The sequence below is a fragment of the Pelophylax lessonae genome (genome assembly GCF_965119305.1).
Source record: "Pelophylax lessonae genome assembly, chromosome: 4".
NCBI classification, from domain to species: Eukaryota; Metazoa; Chordata; class Amphibia; order Anura; family Ranidae; genus Pelophylax; species Pelophylax lessonae.
This window is the reverse complement of record NC_138771.1, coordinates 79,364,675-79,392,369: the sequence shown is the minus strand read 5'-3', so window position 1 is coordinate 79,392,369 and position 27,695 is coordinate 79,364,675. Positions and strand designations below refer to the sequence as shown.

General features: G+C 43.2%; 1 protein-coding gene across 2 annotated transcripts in view; it reads right to left on the bottom strand.

Annotated features, from left to right (window-relative positions):
- Window positions 1–27,695, bottom strand: part of ATP8B4 (ATPase phospholipid transporting 8B4 (putative)) — a 648,069-nt gene that overhangs the window by 537,952 nt on the left and 82,422 nt on the right. For both annotated transcript variants that reach the window (XM_082254031.1, XM_082254032.1), the window contains exon 3: window positions 13,601–13,668. In XM_082254031.1, coding sequence (XP_082110157.1) covers window positions 13,601–13,628 — 28 coding nt within the window. In that variant the 5' untranslated portion in view covers window positions 13,629–13,668. The remainder of the gene's footprint in view (window positions 1–13,600; window positions 13,669–27,695) is intronic.

The window sequence follows — 27,695 nt, the reverse complement described above, 5'->3', positions numbered from 1 at the left end:
AGCCCCTCTTATGTGTAAGTCACCCTGTGTCTATTAGGGGCACAGGGTGACCAAGAACCCCAGTCGGCTCTGCACTAATCAGACTTGCTGTACAACCACAACGCATTTCATGTTACCCCGGTTATCCTGGGTTCTATATGTAGGGTTTGTGTTGAAAGAGTGAAGGGCTTCTTTCACATGGGACAATAATGTTTCCGGACAATGTCCCTCAAGAGATATATAGAGATAGACAATTTGGCTTTTCAGATTGCTAGAATATTGCAGGAGTGTCTCCTAGACCCTTGCTAGATATTGAGGTGGGTGGGGTTTGTTATTGTTAAGTACCTGTAGTCCATTGTACTGTTGTTTCTGTCTACCGTAAGATCAACCTATTATGGGATGTATATGTGTATATGGATTGGCTGCTAAGGGCGAGGGGGGATTGTCCCACCGTGTATATCTCCTTGTGCCGGTGTGTGAATAAACAGTTCATTCTGGCTGACTCCAAAACTTGTACTGTCAAGTTCTTGGGGTAAGTATAGCCAGATTCACAGATCTCGTGTTCCAGAGCTAAGGAAGCAGCTTCTTGGCGGAGATACCCAGTCGGGGTGTCCGGATTCCGTCAAAGTCATGGAGGAGTAAAAGAGAACTCCAGTGGCAACCTGTGAAGCTCTGGTGAACTCCATGCCCAAGAGGTTTAGGGCAGTGCTGGAAAATTATGATGGTCACACAAAATATGACACTTTGGGCCCAATTTGGACATTTTAACTTGGGGATGTACTCACTTTTGTTGCCAGCGGTTTAGACATTAATGGCTGTGTGTTGAGTTATTTTGACTGGGCAGCAAATTTACACTGTTATACAAGCTGTACACTCACTACTTTACATTGTAGCAAAGTGTAATTTCTTCAGTGCTGTCACATGAAAATATATAATAAAATATTTACAAAAATGTGAGGGGTGTACTCACTTTTGTGAGATACTGTATGTGTAAAGTGTGCTGCTTTTACAAATCGATAGCCAAGTTTCTCAGAAACGCAGAGATTATTCCCTGTGTACAGAGCTCTGGGCTGTGAATGTACATAGCCAATCAGCATGTTCCCAGAAGTGAATCATTGGCCAGGACTTGCTGACAGTCTTCTACTGTGTACAATCACAACGGGTGCCGGAGGGGGGCTTGCATGCTCGTGCCCTAAACCCAGAATCAGGCAGCGATGTATGGGTACATTACTTTGCCTAACACAGCCACTAGTGCACAGTACATTGCAGGCAGTTGGTCGTTAAGCGATTAAAGTGATATTAAAGGCATTTTTTTTTTTTTTAAATAACAAACATGTTACACACTTACTTGCTCTGTGCAGTGGTTTTGCACAGAGCAGCTGTGATCCGCCTCCCCCCCCCCCAGCGCTACTGACCCTTCCTCCTGCCGAGGGCCCAATTGCAAGCAGCTTGTTATGGGGGGCACCTGAGCAAGCTTGCTCCCGAGCTCATGCAGAGCAGCCACTGCTCCCTCCTCATTGGCTCACTGGCTGTGATTCACAGCAGTGGGAGACACTGTCTCAGCCAATGAGAAGGAAGAGACCCGGGAGAGCTAGATCGAGATGGGGCTCTGGTAAGTATTGGGGGGGAGGCTGGGAGGGCTGCTGCACACAGGTTTTTTACCTTCATAGAATGCATGAAGGTAGAAATTAGTGAGCCTTTACAACCACTTTAAGATCCTTTTTTAACATAAAATGCAGGTGGCCAGCTTCTAAAGTCTGGTACACACGTGAGACATTTCTGGTTTAAAAAAACAAAACAAATAGCCGACATTTGGCCCGTGTGTTTGTCGGTCGGTGGAAGACCAGCAGCCAACTGACTCCCGAACAGCGCTCTCAGCCAATGGCAGAGACCGATGATCGTAACGTTCTTGTGGGGGGCGCCGCCCCCCTGTCAGAGTACAATAGCTCAGAAGGAGAGCTCGTTATACTAACTTTGCATAGTTAGTATAGCGTCTCTGACCAGAGCTGACAAGTTTTTTTCATTCAACGAATAGTGTGTACCAGACAAATCTTTAATCCTTTGTTATGCACTGTATGCAGGCTGATTGCACAATCTCTGTTATCTTTACCAAAACCATGTAATACGAGGACAAATCTAAACAGCCATACAATCTTTAATAAATTAGACAGGCCCTATACTACATAGAAAAAAGGGGACCTTACAGTTGTATAGAACAGACTGTATAAAGTAGGCATAACATAAACCATGCAGCATGATATACAAAAATGTCATTAGGTTTCACAACGTATACAGAAATCATTTCATATGAATTACTAACACCTTCCAGATAAACATCTTTACAAGACACACAAACTCAAAACATCATTAAAAACAAGCCCAGTGGAGTGTCGAATGTATTGGAGAGTATGATCATATACAACTCAGCCGTGGTTTTTCTTTTTTTTTTACCTCTGAAGGAGATTGTGCAATCAGATTTTATAATGTATGGTAGGCCTTATGTTAGAAATTGTTCAAATCTAGTTTACAAATCTAGTGTAACTCTAATTTACAACCGATAAGCATAGAACAGACAGTGTTAATTAGCAGAGATTTTTAAATATATTATTTAGGTCATGCTATGTGAATGGGCACATGTAACACATATGTACAAAAGTAGATATTATCCAAATTTGAATGCAACAGTGGAAACGTACTTTAAGGCTCAATTCTTTAAGAAAACCATATGTATTATTTCCCCCATCATTTTCAGCATTCTTGGCCAGGAAATTGGTAATTTTATGCTCCCATTGCTGTTGACAATTATGATTACAGCTTATGGACGTGTTAAGAATTATAATCATAGGTTATGGACTTGAACATTTAGTGCTCCCTTAAGCAAATTTAGTTTTCTACATTTTAAAATTGCCACTAAAATGTTTTATTTGTTCTGTGGCCTCCTTAATGGTCCCTGCTTGAGGTTATTCCTGAAACCAACACTCAATGCAGACATGAAAAGTTAAAACTGTGCATTCACCCTGGCACCACTCCAAAATGCAGAGATGTAACTGGTATGTACTTGTTATAAACATTTTCATACGTTCACACTGGGGCGACCTGGTCGCCTGACAGGTCGCCGTACGTCGCCTGCAATAGAGAAGCTGTGGACCCGTTCTAATAGGAGCGACACAAGTCGCTACGACTTAGAAAAAGGGTCCGGAGCTTCTTTGGGGCGACCCGGAGCGACCTGCATAGACCAGGGCTTGACAAATTTGCCTGAAATCTAGGAGCCAGCTAAAAAAGTTAGGAGCCAGTTTTTTTTTTTTAAACTAAGTGCCGGTTCACACTCATGCGGCTGCGGCGATCGCATGTAATTTTGGAGCGCACTGCTCCTTCATTACATGCGATCGGCTGTGCGGTGCGAGTTTAGCCATACACTTTGTATGGCTAAATTTGCACCGCACCTGCAGCAAAGACGCTCAGGACCCTTTTTTGCAGCCGCATCAGGATCGGATTGCACAGCGGTTCACATTTGTGCGATCCGATCCTGTGCGAACTGCAAGATCGCACTGCGATATGCGATCAAACTGGGGGTGTCATTAAGATTACATTGACACCCCCAGCGTATCACATATGGCAGTGTGAACTGCCAGGGGCGCGCTTGTGATGCGGGAACATGCTGCGAATTCGCAGCCTTCCCGCATCGCATAAGTGTGAACCGGGGCTTACAACCAAGCTTTATTTAATAAAACGGATACTAAATTTACAAATAAATACGACTAGAACTCCACTCTCTTCTATAGCGCAATTGGATGGAAACAGACTGTCTCTTTCCATCCGATGCCATCTGATCCGATCAACGGGATGGATAGAAAATAGAACCACCATCCGTCTGTTTTTGGCGGACAGGATCAGATGGCGGCAGATTACTGCTTCATAGAGGAGACTGAAGGGTCCGATCAGGTCTGCCTGAAAAACTGACAGGCGGACTTGATCAGACAGCCCGTGTGAAAGGGGCCTTCGGCTGTGGCACGGCGATGAGGAAAAAAAAAAAAAAAAAGATATATATATCTATATATATATATATATATATATATATATATATATATATATATATATATATATATATATATATATATATATATATATATATATATATCTCTATCTCTCAATTTTTTTTTTTTTAATAAGAATTGGAAAAAAAAACTTTTTTTTAATAATTAAAAAAAAAAAGAAAAAATTATTTATTTTTTTTACATTTAAAAAATAAATTAATAATAATAACCATACTCCCTGTCCACTTACCTTTAAGCAAAGGTAACTGGACAGAGAGATGAAGCCTTAAAAAAACTTTCCTTTCATTTCCTCTTTGGAAGGAGATGGAAAGGCATTAAGAACATGCATTACTCCCGGCCACCACAAGAGGGCGCCAGTTGCCCTAGCCTTTCTCATCTCACAGAAGAAGGCCGAAAAGCCGGGGCCTCAATTTTTGGACAGCGCGGAAGTCCGTGCACTCGAGGAGAAGGTGGGGGGCTCAAAAGGGACAGGACACCCTATGCAGGGCACCCCAGGCGCCAGGTCGCTAATTCTAGTCGCAAATGCGACCTGGCGCCCGGGTTTGTCGAGCCCTGGCATAGACTTCAATGTTATGAAGTCCGTGCCGGCCGCTCCGAGGTCGCGGTGCGAGCAGCGCGCCGCGACCTATGAGGTCGCCCCGGCAAGTCGGATCGCCCCAGTGTGAACGGGGCCTTATACTTTGGTTAAAGTTATTTGGGATTTAAAAAAAAAAAAAAAAAAACATACATGCTTAGCTCAGAGTTACAGCATCTGAGTAATTCTACAGCTGTCCCACATCAGACAGAGAACTGAGCGATTACATCAAATGACTGCTGATTGCTCAGTTTTCGATCTGTTCTGTCAGTCACTGCTCTATTCTCTGCCCTTCCAGCATTCATTGGAGTGCTGGGCTTGGGGTGGGAGCAGTGCCAGCTCTCAGCCGCACACTGAAAGGCAGAGAGAGCTGTCATTAAGGTGGTAATTTTGTCATTGATTTTGCCCTGTAAGCTGATAGCAGGCACAGGAGGACAAAAGGTAATGTACTCCTGTGGCCCACAAGAGAAGTAGCACTTTTTTCAACTTCATATTCATTAAAATGTAAGTCCATTCAAAACCTATTGTTTCTTAATTAGAAACTCTGCTGGGTTTTAGGCCTCAAGTACACTTGGCATTTAGCCCCAATGCATGAGGTTCAGGTGTTTAGGTGCGAACTGAAGGCATCGGAGCACCATCCAGGCCCAATGCTGACAGCCTACACTACACTTAACTGTTTCCAGGAAAGGTTTGGAGCACTCAAGCTACAAAAACAAACCGGATCAAGAGGATGAACCGAACCAGGGCACGTGTGTGAATACACTCTTAGGCTAGATTCTCCACCAATCACTGAAGCACAGTGTATGAAAGTCCACACTTTTTTCACACATTAATATGCACCACGTCAGGCAGACTATTCTGACATGCATCTCTGTGGCCCAGAAATCGGACCTGCACCGTGATGGTGTGGTGCCACACGTTACAGTAACGTACACAGGAACTTCTTCCCTTCATCATCTGAGGAGGTAGACACACAGTCTATGAAATGCATCCAGAAAAAGCAGCTCCTACCATTTATGCATTGCTATTTTTTCTCCTCTGATATGTTATAAAGATTGTTGTTAATGCAGGTGACCATCAAAACCAATAACTGGATACAATATGAGCCTGGTGGAGTTGAGAAACTAGAGATAAAAATCAATGTAACAAATTATTGTGTTTCGTGGAAATACACAAATAAGCTTGGTACATTTTATTAGTACATTATCGATCTGAATAATCTGATACCAATCAATTTCTGACACAGGATGTCATTTTTAATGTTTGTAATGTTGGTACCTAATCGGGATGGGCTCTGTGTTCGAGTCAAATGTAAGCTGAACACACAAACAAATGGGTCGCTCAGCGGGAAGTTCACCCGCCAATGAGTGCCCCATAATGCACTGCACTCCTGCTTACTCCATTTTTAAAATGTATGGATATGTTGTAGTCATGGGTCCCCTCTCTGTGCTCCCCAAGTTTGGTGTCCCTGTCACTCATGGTTCGTGCGCAGTGCAATGTCAAGCTGACCAATATTTCCCATAGACACCAATGTTAATGACAGGGAGCAGTGCCATGTCAAGCGGACAGAGATTTTCCATAGACACCAATGTTAAAGACGTGGAGAAGTGCCATGTCAAGCTGACCAAGATTTCCCATAGATGCCAATGTTAAAGACAGGGAGCAGTGCCATGTCAAGCTGATGAAGATCTCCCATAGACGCCAATAAGCACTGAAAGCTGAAAATTGGTCTAGGAACCTAATGACAGAATTAAAAAAAAAAAAAAAAAAAACACAGCGTGGCCCCCCCCCCAAAATCTATATCCATATAGATTATTGGATATTGAATAGATATATTATTGGATATCCATACCAGACCTTTATCCCAGCATGCAGCCTGGCAGGCCAGGAAGGGGGGGGGGGGGACGAGAAAGCACCCCCCCCTCTGCTGAACCATACCAGGCAGCTTGCCCTCAACATGTGGAGGGTTCTTTAGATACCCCCCAAAGCCCCTTGTCCCCATGTTGATGGGGAAATGGGCCTCTTCCTGACAACCCTGGGCTGTAGTTGTGGGGATCTGCGGGTGGGGGGCTTATCGGAATCTGGAAGCCCCCTTTAGCAACATTGCCAGGAGCCGACAACACATTACAGCAGCGAGCAAGTTTAAATGACATTTTTCCTTTTCTCCATACATCCTACAGATGTACCACTTTACAGGCACATTAAGGGGACCCCCCAGGCACGATAATAAAAGGATTTTTTCATTTTTATTGTTTCATCATTAAAATCCCTGCTCCTTTAAAAAAAAGAAAAATTGCATTAATACACGTCCCCCAAGGCAGTACCCAGGTCCCATACACTTTTTATGGCAATAACTTGCATATAAGCCTTTAAAATTAGAACTTTTGATTTTTCATGTTCGTGTCCCATAGACTTTAATAGAGTTCGCATGTTCGCTAGAACTTTTTCCCTGTTCGAGATGTTGTGGTGCGAACCGAACGGGGGGGGGGGGGGGGGTGTTTGTTTGGCCCATCACTAGTACCTAACAATCATATTTATTGATACAATCTGCACATAATATAGCTATACTGCATATATACAACCCTAAATTTAAATAGCTTCTTTTTAAACACAGAGGCATGGGAATGCCACCAAAAATACAGTTGCAGTTTTTACTTTGAAATAAAGGTTGTCATTTGAGTATTTTCGGTTAAAAAAATGCTCACTGGACTTTTTTAAAAGCTAAATCAACAGGGAAGTATTTAAATCTGGCTCATCTCACATAGGCTTTCGGTTCAGTCTTTTTCAGTTTTTCAGGCCGATCTGATTGGAAAGTCCATGAAACTTTATGGGCAGGTGGAGAAGTCTGCTGATATCTCCATGTCCATCCAGGAGCAGAAAAAATAAATTGTTGGACTGCATCCTTTTCTGTTTTTCCTGACCTAAATTTTACAAATCGGATGTAGCCTTATGTAAGCAGACACAAGTCCATTTAAATCCGGCTGCCCATAGAGCGGCCACGGGTCAGCCACAGTCCATTTTCAAAATGCAGACACAAACTTGTAAATAGGGCCAAACAAACGTGAATATGTTTTTAATTCTAGGCTTGCACCAACAGACCTCTTTTCCTTATTCTTGGTCAATCAGAGTCCCCACTTCCAGAGGGAGCCAAATTAATTTACTTCACCAGCATAGGTACATTACCATGCTCAACACCTCACCCCCTATTCTTCCCAGTGGAACCAAGTACAGACAGTCCTCGGGTTACAAACAAGATTGGTTCTGTAAGGTTTGTTCTTAGAGAGGAAGTAAAAAAGTCTTCTTTTGTAATTGTAACTACAGGTAAGCCTATAATAAGGCTTACCTGTAGGTACTTTGAATATCTCATAAACTTGCACAGTTTAGGAGATATTCAGAGTGCATGGAGCGGATTACGTCATCGGCGCAAGCGCTCTGAAGGTATGGCTTACCGTGCCAAACCTTCAGAACCCATGCCACAAACGGCGGCTCCCGTGCCCATACACAGAAGTGACTTCATTATGGCTCCAGCCACTCACAGTCCGGAGCCCGCAAATCCAGAAGAAACACCGGGGAAGATGTCCACTGTCTCAGTGGTGTGCGGGTTCCACTGGAGGGCTTCATTCTAAGGTAAGTATTTATCTGCATACTAGCTCATTATGCCTTTGTCATACAGTTTTTTTTTTTTGTTTTTTTTTTTTGGGGGGGGGGTTCTCAAGCTTTACAACCTTTTTATTAGGTTGAATTTGTATGTAAGTTTAAACAGGTACAATTTTTAAGTGTACAAGTTCCATAGAACAGGCCATTAGTAGTAGGAAGAGGCAAATCCAATACATTTCCAAAGCTTTACTTCCATAACATCATGGTAGGCAACTTCAGGGCATACAGCTTCTCACCAATATGGCAGCAGTCGTCACTTTCTCAGGTCAATAAACTGTGTAATACAGTGCCCTATATCATCATCAATGGAAGTGAACCTGTCATGTGTCCACCCAAACTGTGCATCAAAAATGAGGACATAATTCATACGCTAAACAAAATCATAAGTGGCATACAAATGCATAACAATGAATATCACATCAAACATTACCGTGTACATAAAGCATAAAATAAACAAAGCTATTGTGTTTCAAATAGTGCTCCCAATATTTTTTATTGGGTTTTATAGTAAAAGAGCTAAGCTTACAGCAAGTAAGTATTCGGTGTGCTCATTGTCCACACGGCTGAATAACATGGATCACAGGCAAAATATTCAGAATAAACATGTAAGTGGTGTACAATAAGGCAAAAGGCATTCCAATTACGCAAACGAAAGCAAGCAAAGATTCCTAAAAAATTAACCCCTGAGAATATCACAGCTATCAGAACAACTGCTCATATGGTTAGAGGAAATGTTATCAGTGATAGAGAAAGAGGAAAAAGGACTGTCGCTTTTCCTTCCATCAACATAGTCCCTCCAATAACATAGCTTGCATAGATATCAACCAATAGGTGTAAAAATGCAAATAAATCACAACATACCAATCAAAGTTAGACATAAGAATAAAACAAAGAAGAGAAGGGTGAGAAGGAAGGTGAAATATAGTGTCCAAAACGAGATCCGCACTCTCAACCCACTGACCAGCTAATGCGAAGGATGGGCACTGCAGGTAACGTAGCGAAGAGTCCCAAACTTTTTCAGATTTAGCATGCTTATCCTGAAGGGTGCTGACCAATTTTTCATGTAACATGATCCAGGAAAGTTTGCGCTTTAATAAAGCCATACCAAAAATAGGTAGCAGAATACAAATTGGCCTAAAATGACGAAAAAATTTGATTTTTAAATTTTTTTACTAGGAATATTATATAGCAGAAAGTGAAAGATATTGTTTGCTTGTTTTTTTTTTTTTTTTTTGAATTGTCAGTCTTTTTTTGTTTATAGCGCAAAAAAAAATAAAAAATCGCAGGGGTGATCAAATACCACCAAAAGAAAGCTCTATTTGTGGGCAAAAAAGGCATCAATTGTATTTGAGTACAGCGCCGCACGACTGCACAATTGTCAGTTAAAGTAATGCAGTGCCGAATCGCAAAAAATTAGCCTGGTCATTAAGGGGGAAAATCTTCCAGTCCAGAGTGGTTAAAATTCAGCAGCTACAATTTTTGTAGCTGCTGACGTTTGTTAAACACAAAAACAATTAGAACTCCGCCTTCGGAAGCAAATAAAATAACCCAACACTCCTGAGTCTATCTATTCCACCACCACTTGCAATCACCATCAAATCTTCTGTGTTTGGCCTCACACCACAAAGAGGTGAAATGAACACTCATCGGAAGCAAAACTGCAAACACACAGCATGTTAAACTGATCTCTCACAGCAGTTCTCGCCTTCTCAGCCTGTGGCAGCATGAAAAACCTTGTTCCTCTCTTGTAGCCCACAGAGGGATGGCGCCATGGCAGAAACAAGGCTACAAATCTCACATATGGGGCAAACAAGACAGAGCCATAGTGCAGTATATTTTATAGAGACTTTAAAACCACATAAAAACATCCGAGCACAATCTCAATAACTCACATGACAAGCTGCTACATGGAACCGGATGCAGCGGCGTGATATCAACACTGACACTTCTCCCTGTGTGTTTCGTCCAACAGGACGTCCTTGGGGTCCTCAGGGCATACAGCTTCTCATCAATATGGTAGCATTTGTCAGCACCACCTATGTCCTCTCCTCAAACTCCTTCCTATCCAGGGCCCGGGTCTTCTCCTGCTATTTCCCAGGCAGGGAATTCCAATAAAAAGTGACACTACATTTCTGTAAAATAGACTCCATCATATCCCATGGCTGCTGGCTCTCCTGACTTTTTACCTGAACTCTTCCCATTCTCTCATGTAACCCACACTATTTATCTATGGGGAGGGCACACCTAGCAGCCAAACCAGAAATGGTACCAACTAGGGTTGCACAGATACCAGTTTTTCACGGTATCGTCTGATGAGGTCTATGATTTGTCATAGCGATCATATGATAACAATGTAAGCAACCTGTCATGAATGTTTTTCCTTTCATGAACACCTTGCTTACCTGTTGTGATCTGATTGGCCCACAGAAATCACACGGGTACCTGGCTACCTGTACCATGTGATTATCTGTAGTCAATCGCAGATCACAACCAAAAGCAAGCTGTTCATAAATGGTTAACCCAAATAACAATGATCTTCACTGTATAAGCAATAACAGTGTAAAAAATAAAAAAATAAATCTCAGATCAAGTCACTATGGACAGAGTGTAAACAAAAATGTTTAAAAAAAGAAAAAAAAAAAGGTTTAAAAAAATTTCAATAAAAAATGTATTCAATTTTTTTTTTTTTTTTTTTTTTTTACATACTGTCACCAGTCACAATACCTGATTAAAACCTCATAAGTCCTATGATGATGCTGTACTGCACTGGTGACTGCAATGTACAAAAAAAATGTGACAAAAAAGCTAATTTTATTTAATTATTTCATTTTCCAAAAAAGTGTAACAAAAAATTAAAACTTCAAAAAACTTGCCATGCCTCAGACTGTTTACTTTCAAAAAAGGAGTAGTTTGGTAGGTATTTCTACTGTCCTGCCATTTTAAGAACCTCAAGAAACGAGATAGGTTGTTAGCACATCAGGATTGATCAATTTTCAAATATATACCATCATTTTTAGATGCTATAACATTCACACAAACCAAATAATTTACACTTATTGGGATTTTTATTTTGTTTACCATTTACTGATTTTTTTATTAGATATTATTTTACAGCAGAAAATATATTTTTTTTTTTCAAACTTTTCAGTCTTTTTTAATTTAATAAAAAACCCAGTGGGTAAATATCACCAAAAGAAATCTCTATTTGTTTAACCACTTGCCGACTGCCGACAGTAATCCTATTGCGGCAGTGCGGCTCCCCTGGGTCCAGCGACGTAGACCTACGTCGCTGGACTCCTAGTGTTGCCTCGGTGGTGCGTGCGCGCCGCTGGATGCTCACTCCCGCTGTGTTTAGACACAGCGGGAGTCAGGCCGGAGGAGGAGAGGCGGCAATCTCTTTCCCGATTGTCGGGGAAAGTGTGAGAAGACCCACCTGCTTATGTAAAGAAAGCAGGCGGATCTTCTCAGTGACAGACAGGGAGAGATCACAGGATTCAGCAGAGCTGAACCTGCGATCTCTGTCTGTGTGACAGAACCCCCCCCCCCCCCACACACACACGTCAGTAAGCATGAGACATACATTTAACCCTTTGATCACCCATAGGGTTAAACCATTCTCTGCCAGTGTCATTATTACAGTAACAGTGCATATTTGCAGCACTGATTACTGCAGTAATGTCACTGGTACCCCCAAAAGTGTTAAAAATGTCAGTTAGGGGTCCAATCTGTCAGCTGCAATGTCGCAGTCCCGCTAAAAAAAAAAAATAAATAATCGCAGATCGCCGCCATTACTAGTAAAGAAAAAAGAAATAAAAATGACATAAATCTTTCCCGTAGTTAGTAAACGCGATAACTTTTGCGCAAACCAATCAAAATACGATTCTTGCAAAAATTTTTTTACCAAAAATATGTAGCAGAAAACAAATTGGCCTAAAATGTTAACAAAATTAGATTTTAAAAAATTTTTTTGGGAATGTTATATAGCAGAATGTGAAAAAATATTGTTTTTTTTTTTTTTTTCAAAATTGTCGCTCTTTTTTTGTTTATAGCTCAAAAAATAAAAATCGCACAGGTGATCAAATACTACCAAAAGAAAGCTCTGTTTGTGGGAAAAAAAAAGGACGTCAATTTTATTTGGGTACAGCATCGCACGACCACGCAATTGTCCATTAAAATAATGCAGTGCCGAATCACAAAATAGGGCCTGGTCAGGAAGGGGGTCAAATCTTCTGGTCTAAAAGTAGTTAAAAAATGATTTTTTTTTTTTTTTTGTATACAGTGTTGCATGATTGAGCAAGTTAAAGTAGCACAAGTGGTGCACAAGTGGTTAAAAACATTTATTTTTCAACTTGAGCTTCAGGCTCAATACACACTAGTGTTTTTTTTTTTTTTAAAGCTCCTAGAAGCTAATAGTGTTATCCTATGTGTCCATGCACACTATTGTATGCTAGAAACGTTTTTCAAGCGTTAGGAGCAGAAACATTATCTTTTTGTTGAGTTTTTGGAAGCCTTTTCCCAGCATAATAAAATGCTGAACGGTTATTTTTTTTTGAGCGTACTGTAAAAATGCTAAAGCTCCTAAAACTAACTAAAACACTACTTCAAGCTGGCACAAAAACATTATCAAGGTCTTTCATCCAGCGTTTTTTTTCTAGCATTTTTTTGAGCTAAAAAAAATGCTAGTGTGCATGGAGCCTAAAAGCTGGCACAAAAGCTTTATTATGAGCGCTTTTCATCCAGCTTTTTTCTGCCATTTTTTAAGCTTATAGTGTGCATTGACCCTAAATTTGTACAGCCACATTGGTAGTTTTTTAACACAGGTACACCTACAATGTACAGGAAACCAGAAAAAGAAACCGGGAAGAAATTAAACATAATGAACAACCGGTTACATTATAACTCTTTGCAGTCTATATAAATGAAATGAATAGAAACACTAATGCTAGCCATACACGTATAGATTTTTGGACAGGAACATTCTTTGAACATTCTTTGAACATTCTTTGAACATTCTTTGAATAGACGAATGTCGTTCGAAAATTGTCTTTTGCTTTTAACATTTAATTTTAAAATGAATGTAATTTCTGAACGATTACCACATACACTGCCCGAAAATTCGTTGATCGAGAAAAGTTTTCCCTTCTGCCCCTACGAATTTTCCCGTCGCTGCAGTCGAAAAAGGACATCGATTTAACCCCACTAACGATTAGAAAATCAAACGAATTTTCTTGAAACGAAAATTTCCGGCCGAAAATCTATACGTGTATGGCCAGCATAAGTGTCTGATTTGTTAAAAAATTGTATGACACAAAAAGGTAAAAATAAAGTTACCTACCAAGCTTTTTTGCATTTCTACAAATCATTGTAGAATCCAGTCACCCTCCAGAGTAGCTATGGTATAGCCTGTTGGTACAAAAAAAAAAAACAACATTAGAAAATGTAATACATTTTGTGTTTGTTTATAGAGATTTGCAAAAATTAAAGCCACAAACATGAGGGTTAAGTCCTTGAATATCATGCACTTTATGAAATATGAATGCATTTGTCTAAATTTAATATCACAGAGTTTGCAACCATTAAGAGAGTACAGTCGTTATCACGAGACAGATCTGGCTGCGGGAAGCATAATATCCTGCAAATAATCAAATAAATACAAAACACTCTATCTCTTAACAGCCGGTTCACACTGAGGCGACACGAATTCGGGGGGCGCCTTGTGAAGTCGCGTGCACCGCTGTGCACCGCGACTTCGGTGCGACTTTCAGGGACTTCACATAATGGAAGTCTATGCAAGTCGCTCCGAGGTCGCCCCAAAGTAGTACAGGACCCTTTTTCTAAGTCGGAGCGACTTGTGTCGCTCCTATTAGAACTGGTCCTGTACTACTCAATAGACCGCGACCGACCGCGACTTGTCAGGCTGACAAGTCGCCTGACAAGTCGCGGCAGTGTGAATGGGCTCTTAATAGTAGCATGACATAACACCATTCTTTGTTTTTTGAACTTTTAAAATCTTACAAATGATAACCAGTATTTTTCTAAAAAAATAAGACAAACAAACATAATCCTTTTTGTAACGTAGCAGAACATTAAGCATATCATGTGTGTTGTAGGGCGCTCCAGCAGAGGTCCAGCTCTAGCTAAGCACGATCGGTGTTTAAATAGCTGCACTGGAGGGCAGGGGGAGACACTGGGGATCTAATGGGGGACCCCTAAGGTCTCCTGCTCAAGTTATTACATAGGGGTCATGTTAGTTCCCTTGTGATAGCAATAAAGTTAAAAATGAACTTTAAATAAAAAAAATAGAATAATATTAAAAAAAACATTCAAATAATGGGTAGTACACAGGTAGTACATGGTAGTACATGGGTAGTAGTATAATAGTGTGTACACCCCATATAAAAAGCACAGCATAGGGCGAGCACATGTATGTAAACATCAGCTGTGCCTTACATGTGAGGTATCTTTATAAAAGTGAAAAAAAAATGTCAGTGCTATCCCTGTGTATTAACCACCTATTACTCAACTCTACTATAGGAAGCAGCTAGCACCACTATGCATCCAACCACCTGTACAAAATGAAACTGTGACTATCATAATGAAGGAGAGCAATAATTATATGGCCATAATTCATGGTTAACTCTAAACTGATAAACTGTAATAGCAATAACTAAAAAAAAAAACAAAAATAGAAAAAGATATAAAATAAAATGTTTTTTTTTTTTTTTTTAAAACACCCATCACCCCATACACACCTCATAAAGAACACACAGCATAGGGCGAGCACATGTATGTATACATTAACTGTGCCAAACACGTGAGGTATCATCATGAACGTTGGAGTGAAAACAATCAATCATTCTATGGCCATAATTCATGATTAACTCTAAAAGCTTTTTAGTTGTCACTTATAAAGAATTTCGAAAAAAAAACAGCAATGGGAGCGGAGCGCTGATCCAATGAGTTTACTCAACACGACAGACGACATGTTTCAGGGATTAACGCCTTCTTTAGGTCACATGTTTCAAACCTTCACAATCTAAAGATCCTCATTTGGAAACCTATTACCAAGTAGTGATCTAGTTCACATGGGTGACAACAAGACCAGTTTTACTTCCAATCGGACCCATCTAGAGTGTCCGGCTCTACGGTCCGTGGAAAACCATCCTAGCATCATTATTAAGCAAGCAGATAAGGGTGGTAGTCTAGTCATACAAAATTGTACGAACTACCTTAAGGAATCCTATAGGCTTCTCTCAAATGCTGATACATACATGGTTCTGTCCAGGGATCCTCTCCCTACATTCTAATGTGATTTTAGGGTTCTTGTTAATGAGGCCAGTAATACCCAGCCTGTTTGACTCTGCTTGTTCCTGATACCTTATTGCTGACCGGGCTTGTGATCCAACTCTGCCTTTTGCCTACCATTCCGGTGCCTTCTCTGCTCGCCTGATATCGACCCTGGCTTAGCCCTGACTCTTCCCTGGATCTGATCTTGTACCTTTGCTACTTGGTAGTTACCGAATTCTGCCTGCCTAACCACCCAAGAACCTGCATCCGCCTGCTTACCAGCTTGGCTTCTGTCCGCTTTCCTGCACTTGCCTATTCACCTGTCTGCCTGCTGTTCTGCACCCATTGGTGTGTACCAACATCTGGCAGTCCACAACCCTGCTTGGCACCTGCTGCAAGTACCTTCTGTCCAGGATCACCAACCAGGCACCCATGCCACTCCGTGCCCTGTTATATCCTGTCACCACCTTCAGGAGAAACAGGACTGGAGGTGAAAGGGAAAGCCCTCTAGTCAGCTCGGCCTCAACCAGGTATGTGACAGATGGGTTACTCAATAGGAGTGAGCGACTTTTCCTCTCACCTACCATCTGTAGTACCCCTGTATTTTTACCACTTACCAAAAGGGCGCAAGACCCTCCTGAATCCTACTGATAGACCCATTGTGGCTGGAACCAATGGTTTTACTGGTGATTTATCCTAGTATATCAATTATTTCCCTTCAGCTGATTGTCCAGCAACTTCCATCTCTGTCCATTCAATACACCACCATTGAATTCCGTATGATAAAGAAGCAACAGGGATAGGGTCATCAGTCCATTTCTTTGGGCTATGCAGATGCTGTGCAGGGATGACGCGCCTGCACCGGACGTGACGAGCAGGGCCGGTGCAGGGCATTCTGGGACTCAGACTTCACTGAAGAGGACACCGAAGAGGACGCTCTGGCTTCAGCTGCCCACACCTGAGATGGCAGCACTGGACAAGGCATTTTCAAGGTAAGTATTTTTTCTAAAAGGTAAGTGAACCAGGGACAGTTCAGAGGCCATCATTGCTGAAATGCACTAGCCCTGACTGTCCCCGGGGGTATTTTTATTGAAAAAAGATTTTTGAGGCCAGAGCTCTGCTTTAAATCAAATAATATAAACAAGCACGTGGCCAGTGAAAGTCCGTAGAAAAATACTGTAAAGTGCTTCCATGACAAACTGATAAGGTGCTGTAATTTTTTATGGATTCTCATGTAGTGATCAGTTCTCCACACCCCAAAAGTAATTGCACTTACCAGATAAAGTGGACCCCCTCGCAATACTGCATGTGGGTCTAACAAGCTTGGTCTAGTAAGTGGAAATTGGGTCACTTCCTGCGGGCCTTACGAGATCATAGCTCATAAAAGGAAGCGAAAGGATCCAAAAAAGTGTAATCTGTTCCTTTTATTTCCCATGTGTATATAAAAATGATACTTATAATGTTACAGAGGCAAATTCACAGCATATATCATCAGTGCAAAGAGGCAGACATGTACTCAGCTATTCAAGGCACAGACATAGAGTCTGCACTTCCTTGTGCGTTCCGTGTGCGTTTCAGTATGACAGAGTGAGAGCGATAACACCAAATTTAACACACCTGCTCCCCATTCACACCTGAAACCTTGTAACACTAACGAGTCACATGACACCGGGGAGGGGAAATGGCTTATTGGGCCCAATTTGGACATGTTCACTTAGGGGTGTACTCACTTTTGTTGCCAGCTGTTTAGACATTAATGGCTGTGTGTTGAGTTATTTTGAGGGGACAGAAAATTTACACTGTTATATAGGCTGTACACTCACTACTTTATATTGTAGCAAAGTGTAATTATTTCAGTGTTGTCACATAAAAAGATATAAAATATTTACAAAAATATGAGGGGTGTACTCACTTTTGTCAGATACTATAAACCCCTATCCTTCAGCATCTGGCGTTCAACAGCCAAGCCGTCAAAGCCAGCGACTGTAAAGCATGATGGAAGATCGGTCCTTGGGACAGAAGATCCTCCCTGAGAGGAAGCTTCCAAGGAATGTCAGTGACCAGTCGCACCAGATCAGTGTACTAAGCCCGGCAAGGCCAGTCTGAAGCCACTAAGATGGCCGGAATCCCTTCAGCCTCGATCCTGCGTAGAAGTCTGGGCAGGAGCTTGAGAGGAGGGAAGGCGAAAATCAGCTGATACCACAGTGGCCACCAGCGTGTCTGTTGCATCCGCCAGAGGATCCCTTGACCGAGCCACAAACCTCTACACCTTTCTGTTGAGCCAAGACACAAACAGATCCACCTCGGTAGTGCCCCACCAGAGACACAGCTGATGAAACACCTCTGGATGAAGGGACCACTCCCCATGGTCCAACGCCTGCTGACAGAGATAATCTGCTTGCCAGTTTTCCACCCCGGAAATGTGTACGGCGGAGACGGCTGGAACGAACCGTTCTGCCCACCTTAGAATGCCTGCTACCTCCAGAGCCACCAGGACACTTCTTGTGCCCCCTTGATTATTGACATAAGCCACGGCCGTGGCATTGTCCAATTGAATGCGCACTGGACAACCCTGAAGGTGATCCAACCAATGATCCAGATACAGTCTGATCACTGGGAGTTCCAAGACATTGATCAGTAGTCTGGACTCTTCCAGCGTCCAGAACCCCTGAGCAGAATGCTTGCTGAGGACGCCTCCCCAGCCAGACAGGCTGGCATCCATGGTCACCACTGTCCAATACAAGGACTCCCTTGTTCCCGACTCAGCCAGATCTGATATTCCAGAGACTGGGGTGTTTTGTCCCATTTGGTCAGAATCTCCCTTTGCAGGGACCTCGTACCATCAGGCCCAGCACCCGCATGCAAGTTTACAGTGATGACCAACTGTTGGGCAGCAGGAGATGAATTGCAGCCTGTCATTTCTGTTTCTCGTCCAGAATAAGGAGCACTCTGGCTAAGGACGAGTCCAGAGACCGACCCGGATATTACAGCTCCATGGACGGTACCAGAGCAGACTTCTGAAAACTCAAAAGCCAGTCAAACTCCCACATAGTCCGTATTGCGATCTCCAGGTTGTCCACCAGAGCAGAGGGAGATTCGGCTTACAGAAGGATCCCATCCCATTCGTCTAAGTATCCCAGTACCACAATCCCCCGTTGGCATAGCAAGGCTAGCACCGGGGCAAACACTTTTCTGAAGACCCAAGGAGCAGAGTCGAGACCAAAGGGTAACACCACAAACTGATAATGCTCCACTCCCACAGCAAAGTGGAGAAAATGCTAGTGACATAATGGAATATGAAGGTAGGCATGCTTGAAAGCGATAGAGGCGAGGGAATTCCCCTGAAGCAAGGATGCCACCACCATTCGAATGGACTCCGTTCTGAACTTCTGTACCCGCACAAATCAGTTTAGCGCCTTGCGGTCCAGGACTAGATGCACTTTGCCTTCCTTCCTGGGGACTGTTAACAGGTTTGAGTAAAAACCCTAAAAAGTTCCAAAGTCGGAACTGGAACAATCACCCCTTAAAGGAACAGGTCTTGCAACGCCCCAAACAGGCCTCCAAGTTGGAAGGAAAAAAATACCTTGTCGGGGGACAAGAGCGAAACTCGATCTTGTAGCCGGAATTAATGACTTTGTTGACCCACTTGTCTTGCACTAGGGAAGTCCACGTTTCCTTTGTTTACAATAATGTGATCAGGCTCATCTGATCTTGGTGTACTATAATTTCTGTGTGAGTTTTCAATAAACAGTTCCATTTGCATGTACAAGCCATTGTCGGCTAGTCTTGTATGCTCAGCTATAATATCTGGTTCTTATGTCCAGACTGGAGGAAGCTGTATACTGATGGAAGCACCAAAGCAGGGAGCTGGAAGGTTGTGTCACAATCTCCTAGCAGGGGCTATAGCTGCTGAAAATAATCGCATGTAAATATCCGACATGCTGGTTGTACCCAAGTGACCAAAGCCAACCGCTGTTCAACACCTTTTTGAAGAAAAGTCAAAACCCTAGCCACCAAGAACAAGTGAGGGTGCACCTTCAGCGATTCACACCATGAAATGTACGATTTCCACGTATGATGGTAGATCTTCCTGGAAGTTGACTTCCTAGCCTTCAAGAGTGTAGGAATAACAGAGTCAGAAAGACCCCTATCTCTCAACACCTGACTTTCAACAGCTATGCCATTAAAGCAAGCGACCGTAAAGCTGGATAAAACATCGGACCTTGAGACAGCAGATCTTCCCTGGGAAAAAGTCTCCAAGGGGTATATCGGCGACCAACCTTATCAGGTCTGTGTAGAAAGACCAGCGAGGCCAGTCTGGAGCCACCAGAATGACCGGAATGTTTTCCACCTCAATCCTGCTCAGAAACCTCAGCAGGAGTTTTAATGGGGGAAATGGAAAAATCAGCCGATACCGACCCCAAGGAGCTACCAGTGCGTCTGTGGCATCGGCCAGAGGATCTCGAGACCTGGCTACAAATCTTTGCACCTTCTTGTTGAGGCGAGAGACAAACAGATTGGCCTTGTGGAGTCCCCCACCGAACAAACAGGAGGCAGAACACCTCCGGGTGTAGGGACCACTCCCCTGGATCCAACACGTAATGACTCCGCCAGTAATCCGCCTGCCAGTTTTCCACACCTGGCATGTGAACAGCAGAGAGGGCTGGAACAAAGCTTTCCGCCCAGGCCAGAACCTCAGCCACCTCCTTGGCTGCCAGGCCAGAACCTCAGCCACCTCCTTGGCTGCCAAGACACTCTTGGTACCCCCTTGTAATTGATGTAAGTCACAGCCGTGACGTCTGATTGAATCCGAACCGGACAACCTTGCAGACGAGTCGTCCAATGACAAAGCTTTATTGCTCTGAGCTCCAAAACATTTATCTGAAGTTTTTACTCTTCCATTGTCCAGGTACCCTGGGCACAGAGCTTCCCCAGCACCCTGCCCCAGCCCAACAGGCTGACATCCGTGGCTACCACCGTCCAAAACAACGGAAAAAAGGACTTGCCCTGGCACAGTGCTGGAGACTGAATCCACCACAACAGAGCAGATTTTGTGTTGTGGCTTAACCGAATCAACGCATCCAAGGACTTTGGATCCTTGTTCCATTTTACAATAATCTGCCTTTACAAATGCCTTGTATGGAACTGAGCAAACAGAACTACCTCGAAGGTCGATACCTTCAGACCCAAGGCTCGCATGCAAATTCGTAGAGAGGACAGATTGTTGTCCAACCACAACCGAATCGCCCCCTGCAACTTTTGCATTTTGTCCAGGGGAAGGAAAAACCCTCGCCAAGGCTGAATCCAGAGTCAAGCCCAGATAATCCAGTCTCAGAAATGGATTTCTTGAAATTGAGGTTCCAACCGAACTCCAGCAGAGTTCGGACCATGATCGTGAGATTCCCCAACAAGGCTGAATGAGAGTCCGCTCTCAACAGAAGATCGTCCAGGCACCCCAGTACCGCAATCCCCTGCCAGCGCAGCAGTGCTTATACCGGTGCTAGTACCTTGGTAAACACTCTGGGAGCTGATGCGAGACCAAAGGGTAACACCACAAATTGATAATTCTCCTCTGCTATCGCAAAGCGGAAAAAAACGCTGGTGTCCAGCATAGATAGGGATGTGTAGATATGCGTCCTTGATATCTATGGAGACTAAGAAATCTCCCTGATGCAGAGACGCTACTACCATGCGGATGGACTCTGTACCCACACAAAGCGGTTCAGGGCCTTGAGATTCAGGATGGAACGCACCTTGCCTTCTTATCTGGGCATGGTGAATACGTTTGAATAAAACCCCTGAAAGGAAGTGGTACAATTACTATTTGCGACAGCAAGTCATGTACCGCCCCTCGCAAGTCTCTGGGGATAATTGAAGATTGGACGGGAAGAACTTGTCCGACGGACAAGACCGGAATTCGATCTTGTATCCTAATCGGATCAGTTTGTGAACCCATTTGTCCAGAATCAAGGAGTTCCAGGGTTCCTGAAAGAATCGAAGATGTCCCCCCACCCCAGACTCGGGTGAGGGTGCCCCTTCATGCAGCCGAGGACTTGTCTGCAAGTCCAGATTGGCCGGACTAAGATTTTTACGACCATGGCTTCTTGGAACCCCCAGAAGACCTAAAAGGTTTACCTTTTCCTTACGAGTTGGAGGCATTAAAAAGACCTTTGTGAGCAGCAAAGGAAGGCCCCTGCCTAGTACACGGCGCCTTGCCCTTAGAGGATTAGAACAGATTAGTGCTCTTACCCCCCGACCTTTTATTAACTCATCCAGGGAGGATCCAAACAGCCTCTCCCCTGTAAAAGGAAGACCAGCCACAGCCTTCTTAGAAGCCTGGTTAGCCGACCAGCATTTTAGCCATACCATGCGCCTAATAGCAATCCCCACTAATGACGTTCTGGCCACCAACAAAGCTGAGTCAAGGGGCGTATCACACATGAACACCAGGGCTTGGGTCAACTGGTCTACTAGTTACAGTACCGCAGGGGGAAGCCGTGCCGTTTCCAAGTTACTTTTCAGTAACTTCACCCATTCAGTAGCAGTCTGCGCTACTAAAACATTCACTAAGGTAGCCTTTAACATATGACCTGCTACCACATGTAAATGGTGGGACAAGGATTCCAGACATCTATCCACGGCATCTGGAAAGGTTGGAGACTCTTCCACTGGTACCAGAGTCGCTTTATTCAACCTGGCCACCGGAGAATCCACTTTCGGTGGTACAGTCCACCTATTGGACACCACCTCCGCAAAAGGATAACGGCATTCAAAATGCTTAGGCACCACCAACATGTGCTTAATGCGTCGCCATTGTTCATTCACAATAGCATGAAACAATACTGGACAAGGGAATACCTTGCCCGATTTACGGGATTTGTGGGAGCCAAAAGACACCTGCGTATCTGATGCTGTAGGTTCATCAGCCAATTTTAAGGTTTCCCCCACAGAAACTATCAGGGCTTCCACCAATGCGCGTTCCTGTGCGGCAGCTGACGAGGACAGGTCCTCTTTACCGTCAGAATGTGAAGACACCGACCCCTCAAGGTGTTCTGTGTCCGCAGCGACCATATCTGTCTCAGAGTCCGAAGACCCTGCCGATGGAGGTGAGGGGGGAGGGCGTTTGCAGCTGGCAGCACCAGAAATGACAAAAATCCATTCACAATCACCGATTATTATGTAATAATAGCAGAGCAGAAGAGGAAAAAACCCACAGGAAAACCCAGGAACGTTACCAGACCACAGAGAAGCAGCCAGCTTGATCAGTGTAAAAAAGAAACTAACACTGTCTGCACAGGAAGAGGAAGAAGCTCCGTTTCTATCATTACAAGCCATGCTGCATGCCTGTCCATCCCACGGACCTCAAGAAAATGGCCGATCATACATTCTCAACGGGGAAGTATAGGAAATGACTGCCCATGCAAGCTACAGTAATGGGAACACAGACATCATGAACCACAGCAAAATGGTGGCCCCCACGGCACGCCATGCGGTCTCCAGGACCCCCCAAAGGGGTCCCAGAAAAATAGGCATCTTGTCCACCCAGGACAATTCACCCCCCTCAAATAAGCACCATAACGGCCGCATTATTACACCCCCCCCCCCCCCAAGGTAAAACCTGCTATAGGGGTCAGGTAATGCCAAGGGGTACACTAGATTAGTCCTTCGGAGTGCCAGGGTACCATGGGAGCCCCTAAGGTCCGACCATTGCAGGGAAGGGCCAACGCCTGCCCCGTGACCGCCAAATGTGTTTAGGGGGACAATTTTACTCACCATACCACAGTAAAAAGTGGGCGCAACTCTGAAACGGATCACCTCCCACCCGGGATGGGGGTGCTGTCAGCCAAGGGGAAGCTGCGACTCAGGGCGTTCCAGGTCAATGTGTCCCAGCGAGACTGTCCACTCGCAAGCTCGTCCCCATCCATCGGGGCACTGTCGTGGCGAGGCCTAGTTCTGGACTATAACCTGTTCACGCTCGCTGGCCAGGCTGGGAGACCTTAAGGATCTAGATTATCCAGTGCAAAACTGCAGCCAGTTGTTGCTTGTAGTTCCTCTGCATCTTGGTCCTCAGGAACTAACTAGTCAAAAAATAACCGAAGTCCCAGCAGGGAGCTAGGTCCTATTCCTAACACTAGGCAGAACAAAACTGTTTGATGATAGCAGAGTCTGAAGGGTTATGCCTGCAGGGACAGGCCCCATAGGCGTGGTTACGTTTTTTCCTGCCTAGTGCCTTTTCCTAGAAGGCAGAGCATTACCCCTTTGAGTCATGAAGATAAGGAGCTGTGTTTGTCGATGAATGATAGAGAAATAGATTTTACAGGTAATCTGTAGGAAAAATCCATATTTTACATTTGCATAGTTTTCTGGAATAGGTGTATAGCAGTATGCAGAGGGTCCATCCAGAATTTGTCCCCCATTACTGCAGACTCACTAGTAGATAACTTAAATTTGTATGCGCTACCAGATAGCAGTATACTGAGCACACATGAGTGTAAATAAGTGCCACATCCTACATAGACTAGAAATAGGTTGTTGGAGAAATATGGACTTTAAAGGCACTGAGTATATTAAAAATATAACAATTTTATTGATACATGACTAAAAATACATCACAAACATATATGACTCGCCTCAAGAAAGGAGTCAGAATATGTAGCCTCCATAATACAGTGATAAAAAAGTCCATGTTTCACTAGTAGATAACACAGCGGGGATAAGATCTAATTGCTAAATAATAAGAACATTAAAAGCAGGAAGTATTATTCTCATTTTTTTCTTTTTCAGAATTATCACACGCTGATATGTCACTCTATCGGTTTTAATAACAAAAGTAGCAAAAAGTAGCATATGAAGTTTTATGTGTGGGAATATTTATTTGAATGTTTCTAAATGTTTCAGTCATCAATATCTAAAATGTTTCCACTGTGAAAAATATATTGTAGGTAAAAAATCAAAATTAAGGTGTTATTGCATTATAATACCAAACACCTTTTTTATTTTAACTCAGCAAGTCCAGACATACATCTAATGTAATGCATGCTTCCTTACCTTAGCTTTCTGTGGGCGTTTCTGTGAGCCGTGTTTGCGCGGGCATGGGAGCCCATTCATTACAATGTGCTGCTGTGCCTGCGTTTCCCACAGAAAAAGGTGCATGCACCTTTTTTTAAACGCAGCCCACAGAGAAATCGCATGGTCATTTTGACCATGCAATTTTCCTATGGTTCCTACACCCGCACTGCGATTTTACATGTGTGGGGGTGCCATTCAGAATGAATGGCAGCCCTAGGCATTTTTTCACAGCGGGTGGTTGCGGTTATCACTGTGCCCTCAGCCACATGCACAAGTGTGAACCTAGCCTCAAAGAATCTTCACTTATGGCAAGTCCCCAAGTTGCTCGCCCTAACATCCTCCTTGCGGGAGTCTCCTCTGCATAACTGGCTGCACAGCAGACACCCATGCATGTGCACTCCTGGTTGGCCATACCTCTGCTCACTCCTCCTAGCTCCAGACAGACTGCTACAGGAGCCAACTGATTTCTTACCTTCACCTCCCCTTGGCATCCAGGAAGTTTGAGGGAACAGTGTGGCTAGCGGAGGACCCACAAGTCTTAGGGGACAGGGGTTTTAAAGTGGATGTAAACCCTCAAATAAACCCAGTGAAGTGAACAGCCTCAGATGAAGACAGAGATCAAACAAATCTCCCTTCATAAGTTTTACTTGTATATGTGCTGTCTTCAGCTTTCTACACTGTTTAGAATGTGCACATAAGAATTTTTGCTTTCTGTTTCACTTGTGGGAGGGAAGTTTGGCTATACTCTGTAAGACAGCTGATTGGAGGAAAGGCACATAACCCATTTCCACATAGGCAGAATCATGAGAAGCTGTGCTGTGAATAGGCCAGCTCTCTGCTAATCAATTGATAGCATCCGCCCCTGGTTTTATCTCTGCTGATGGAGAACTTGGCAGAAGAATGCTGATAACAGAAGAATGGAGCAGGAGAAAGCTACAGGACTTAAAGCTTTGAAGTGAGATAAGAAAACACTACAGATAGATGTGCCCAGGTCAAATATCATGAATAGGGTTTACATCAACTTTAATTGTACTGGAGTGCTTTTTACCTTAAAGGCTAAGTCCACCTTTAAAAAAATAAAATAAAAAATGCAAGTTTTTTGCAGGGGAAAAAAAAAACTGCATTCAATATTCTTTTACACAGGAGCATTCAAAGTATTGCAATCATGATCAGTGGATTGTGCGTGCAATGTCAGGCTCTAGCTGTCTGTACATATTTACAAGCTTTCAGTTGGAGAGCTGGAGGAAGTGTCAATGTTCTACGAGTGTGCTAATTATTGCATTTGTACTCCATTGAGTACTACAAGTTCATCTTCAATGGTGGAAAATTGGACATGTGGTTTATTCGTTCACAGATCTTTAAATGAATGACGCAGCTGTGTGGGAGGAGCCTCCAGTAGTCTCTTTGCAACCACTTTGTTTTTACATCCGATCTATGTATTCCAGCTACCGCTCCATGTCAGTTCTGAGAATGAGTATTCTGGTGGTGACAGCAGTGAACCACACCTTTGTAATGTGTGTTGAGATTGCCACTTGCATTCTCTATTGGAAGCCTGCATGACAAGGTGACAACAAAACAACAAAACTGGGAGAAGGACTGAGCGTAGTTACCCAAAGTCCTTGATAACAGGATGACAAGGTATTATTTTAATAAAAGTTGGGTATTTAAAAATACCGAAAATAACTTTAAAATTGCATAACATGATGGTAAAGTCTACAGATTTTAGGGACCGTGTCTAGGTATACACTAATATTTTGTTTGTCTTTGCAAAACTAAATAAATAAAACAAAAAAAAACAGTGTCTCAGTTCTTTAGGCTCCGTTCACATCTAGGCGTTTTGGGGCGTTTTTCTGCTCTAGGATCAGCTCTCAAAACGCCCAACAAGACAAATCCTATTCATTTCAATGGCCCCTGTTCACATCTGAGCGTTTTGACGCTGTATACAAAACGCCCAACGCTCAAAAAAGTACATGAGCTTCTTTTTGGGCAGATTACAGGCGTTTTCCATTGATCTCTATTCAATCTAAAAACGCCTGCACAAAAATCGCGGTAAAAATCGCGGTAAAATCGCGGTAAAAACCGCCGCTAAAATCGCGGTAAAAAACGCGCGAAAAACGCTACGCTCAGGTGTGAATGTAGCCTAAGTGATAACAGCCTAGCTCAATAGGCATATATGGTGGGCTGTGAGCATAGATGCACCCTGCCATGTATGCTCTTTAATGTTAGGGGGTGTGGGCTGTTTACATAGAAATCCCCCCCCCAAAAAAAAAGAAAAAGAAAATGAAGAAAACTGAGCACCAATGTACAATTAGTGTCGCCACCAAGCACCAATGTACAATTAGTGTTGCCACCGAGCACCAGTTCACATTTGGTGTTGCCACTAAGCACAAATGTACAGTTAGTGTCCCCACCAAGCATCAATGTACAGTTAGTGTCGCCACCAAGCATCAATGTACAGTTAGTGTCGCCACCAAGCACCAATGTACTATTAGTGTTGCCACCAAGCACTAATGCACAGTTAGTTTTGCCAATAAGCACCAATGTACTATTAGTGTTGCCAACAAGAAAAAATGCACAGTTAGTGTTGCCACTGAGAACCAATATACTCTTAGTGTTGCCATCAAGCACCAATGTACAGTTAGTGTTGCCGCTAAGCACCAATATATTCTTAGTGTTGCCACCAAGCACCACTGTACTACTAGTGGTGCCACCGCACACCAATGCAAAGGGAAAAAAAAAAAACAGCGCTATGGATGATATTCCAGAGACTTTTTGATTGTCAAGGTTGAAGCCACCAACCAACACCTAAAATTAGGGGTCAAGTGTCAAAGAGGGGGGGAAGTAGTTGGAAACGGCGCTACCTTATATATAAATAATAAAACCAACCAGTGATCCAGACCATGTATTAAAACTGTGCAAAATAAAGTGCTAGTGCAAGATTTGATGTATATCCAATGATTATCGTGCAGTTAAAAGATTGTGAAGTATATGGCCGGATGATTAAAAAATTACAAAGTGATAGGTGAATATATTTAATGAGTGTGACAAGATAAGGTATAGTGTATATATACAAT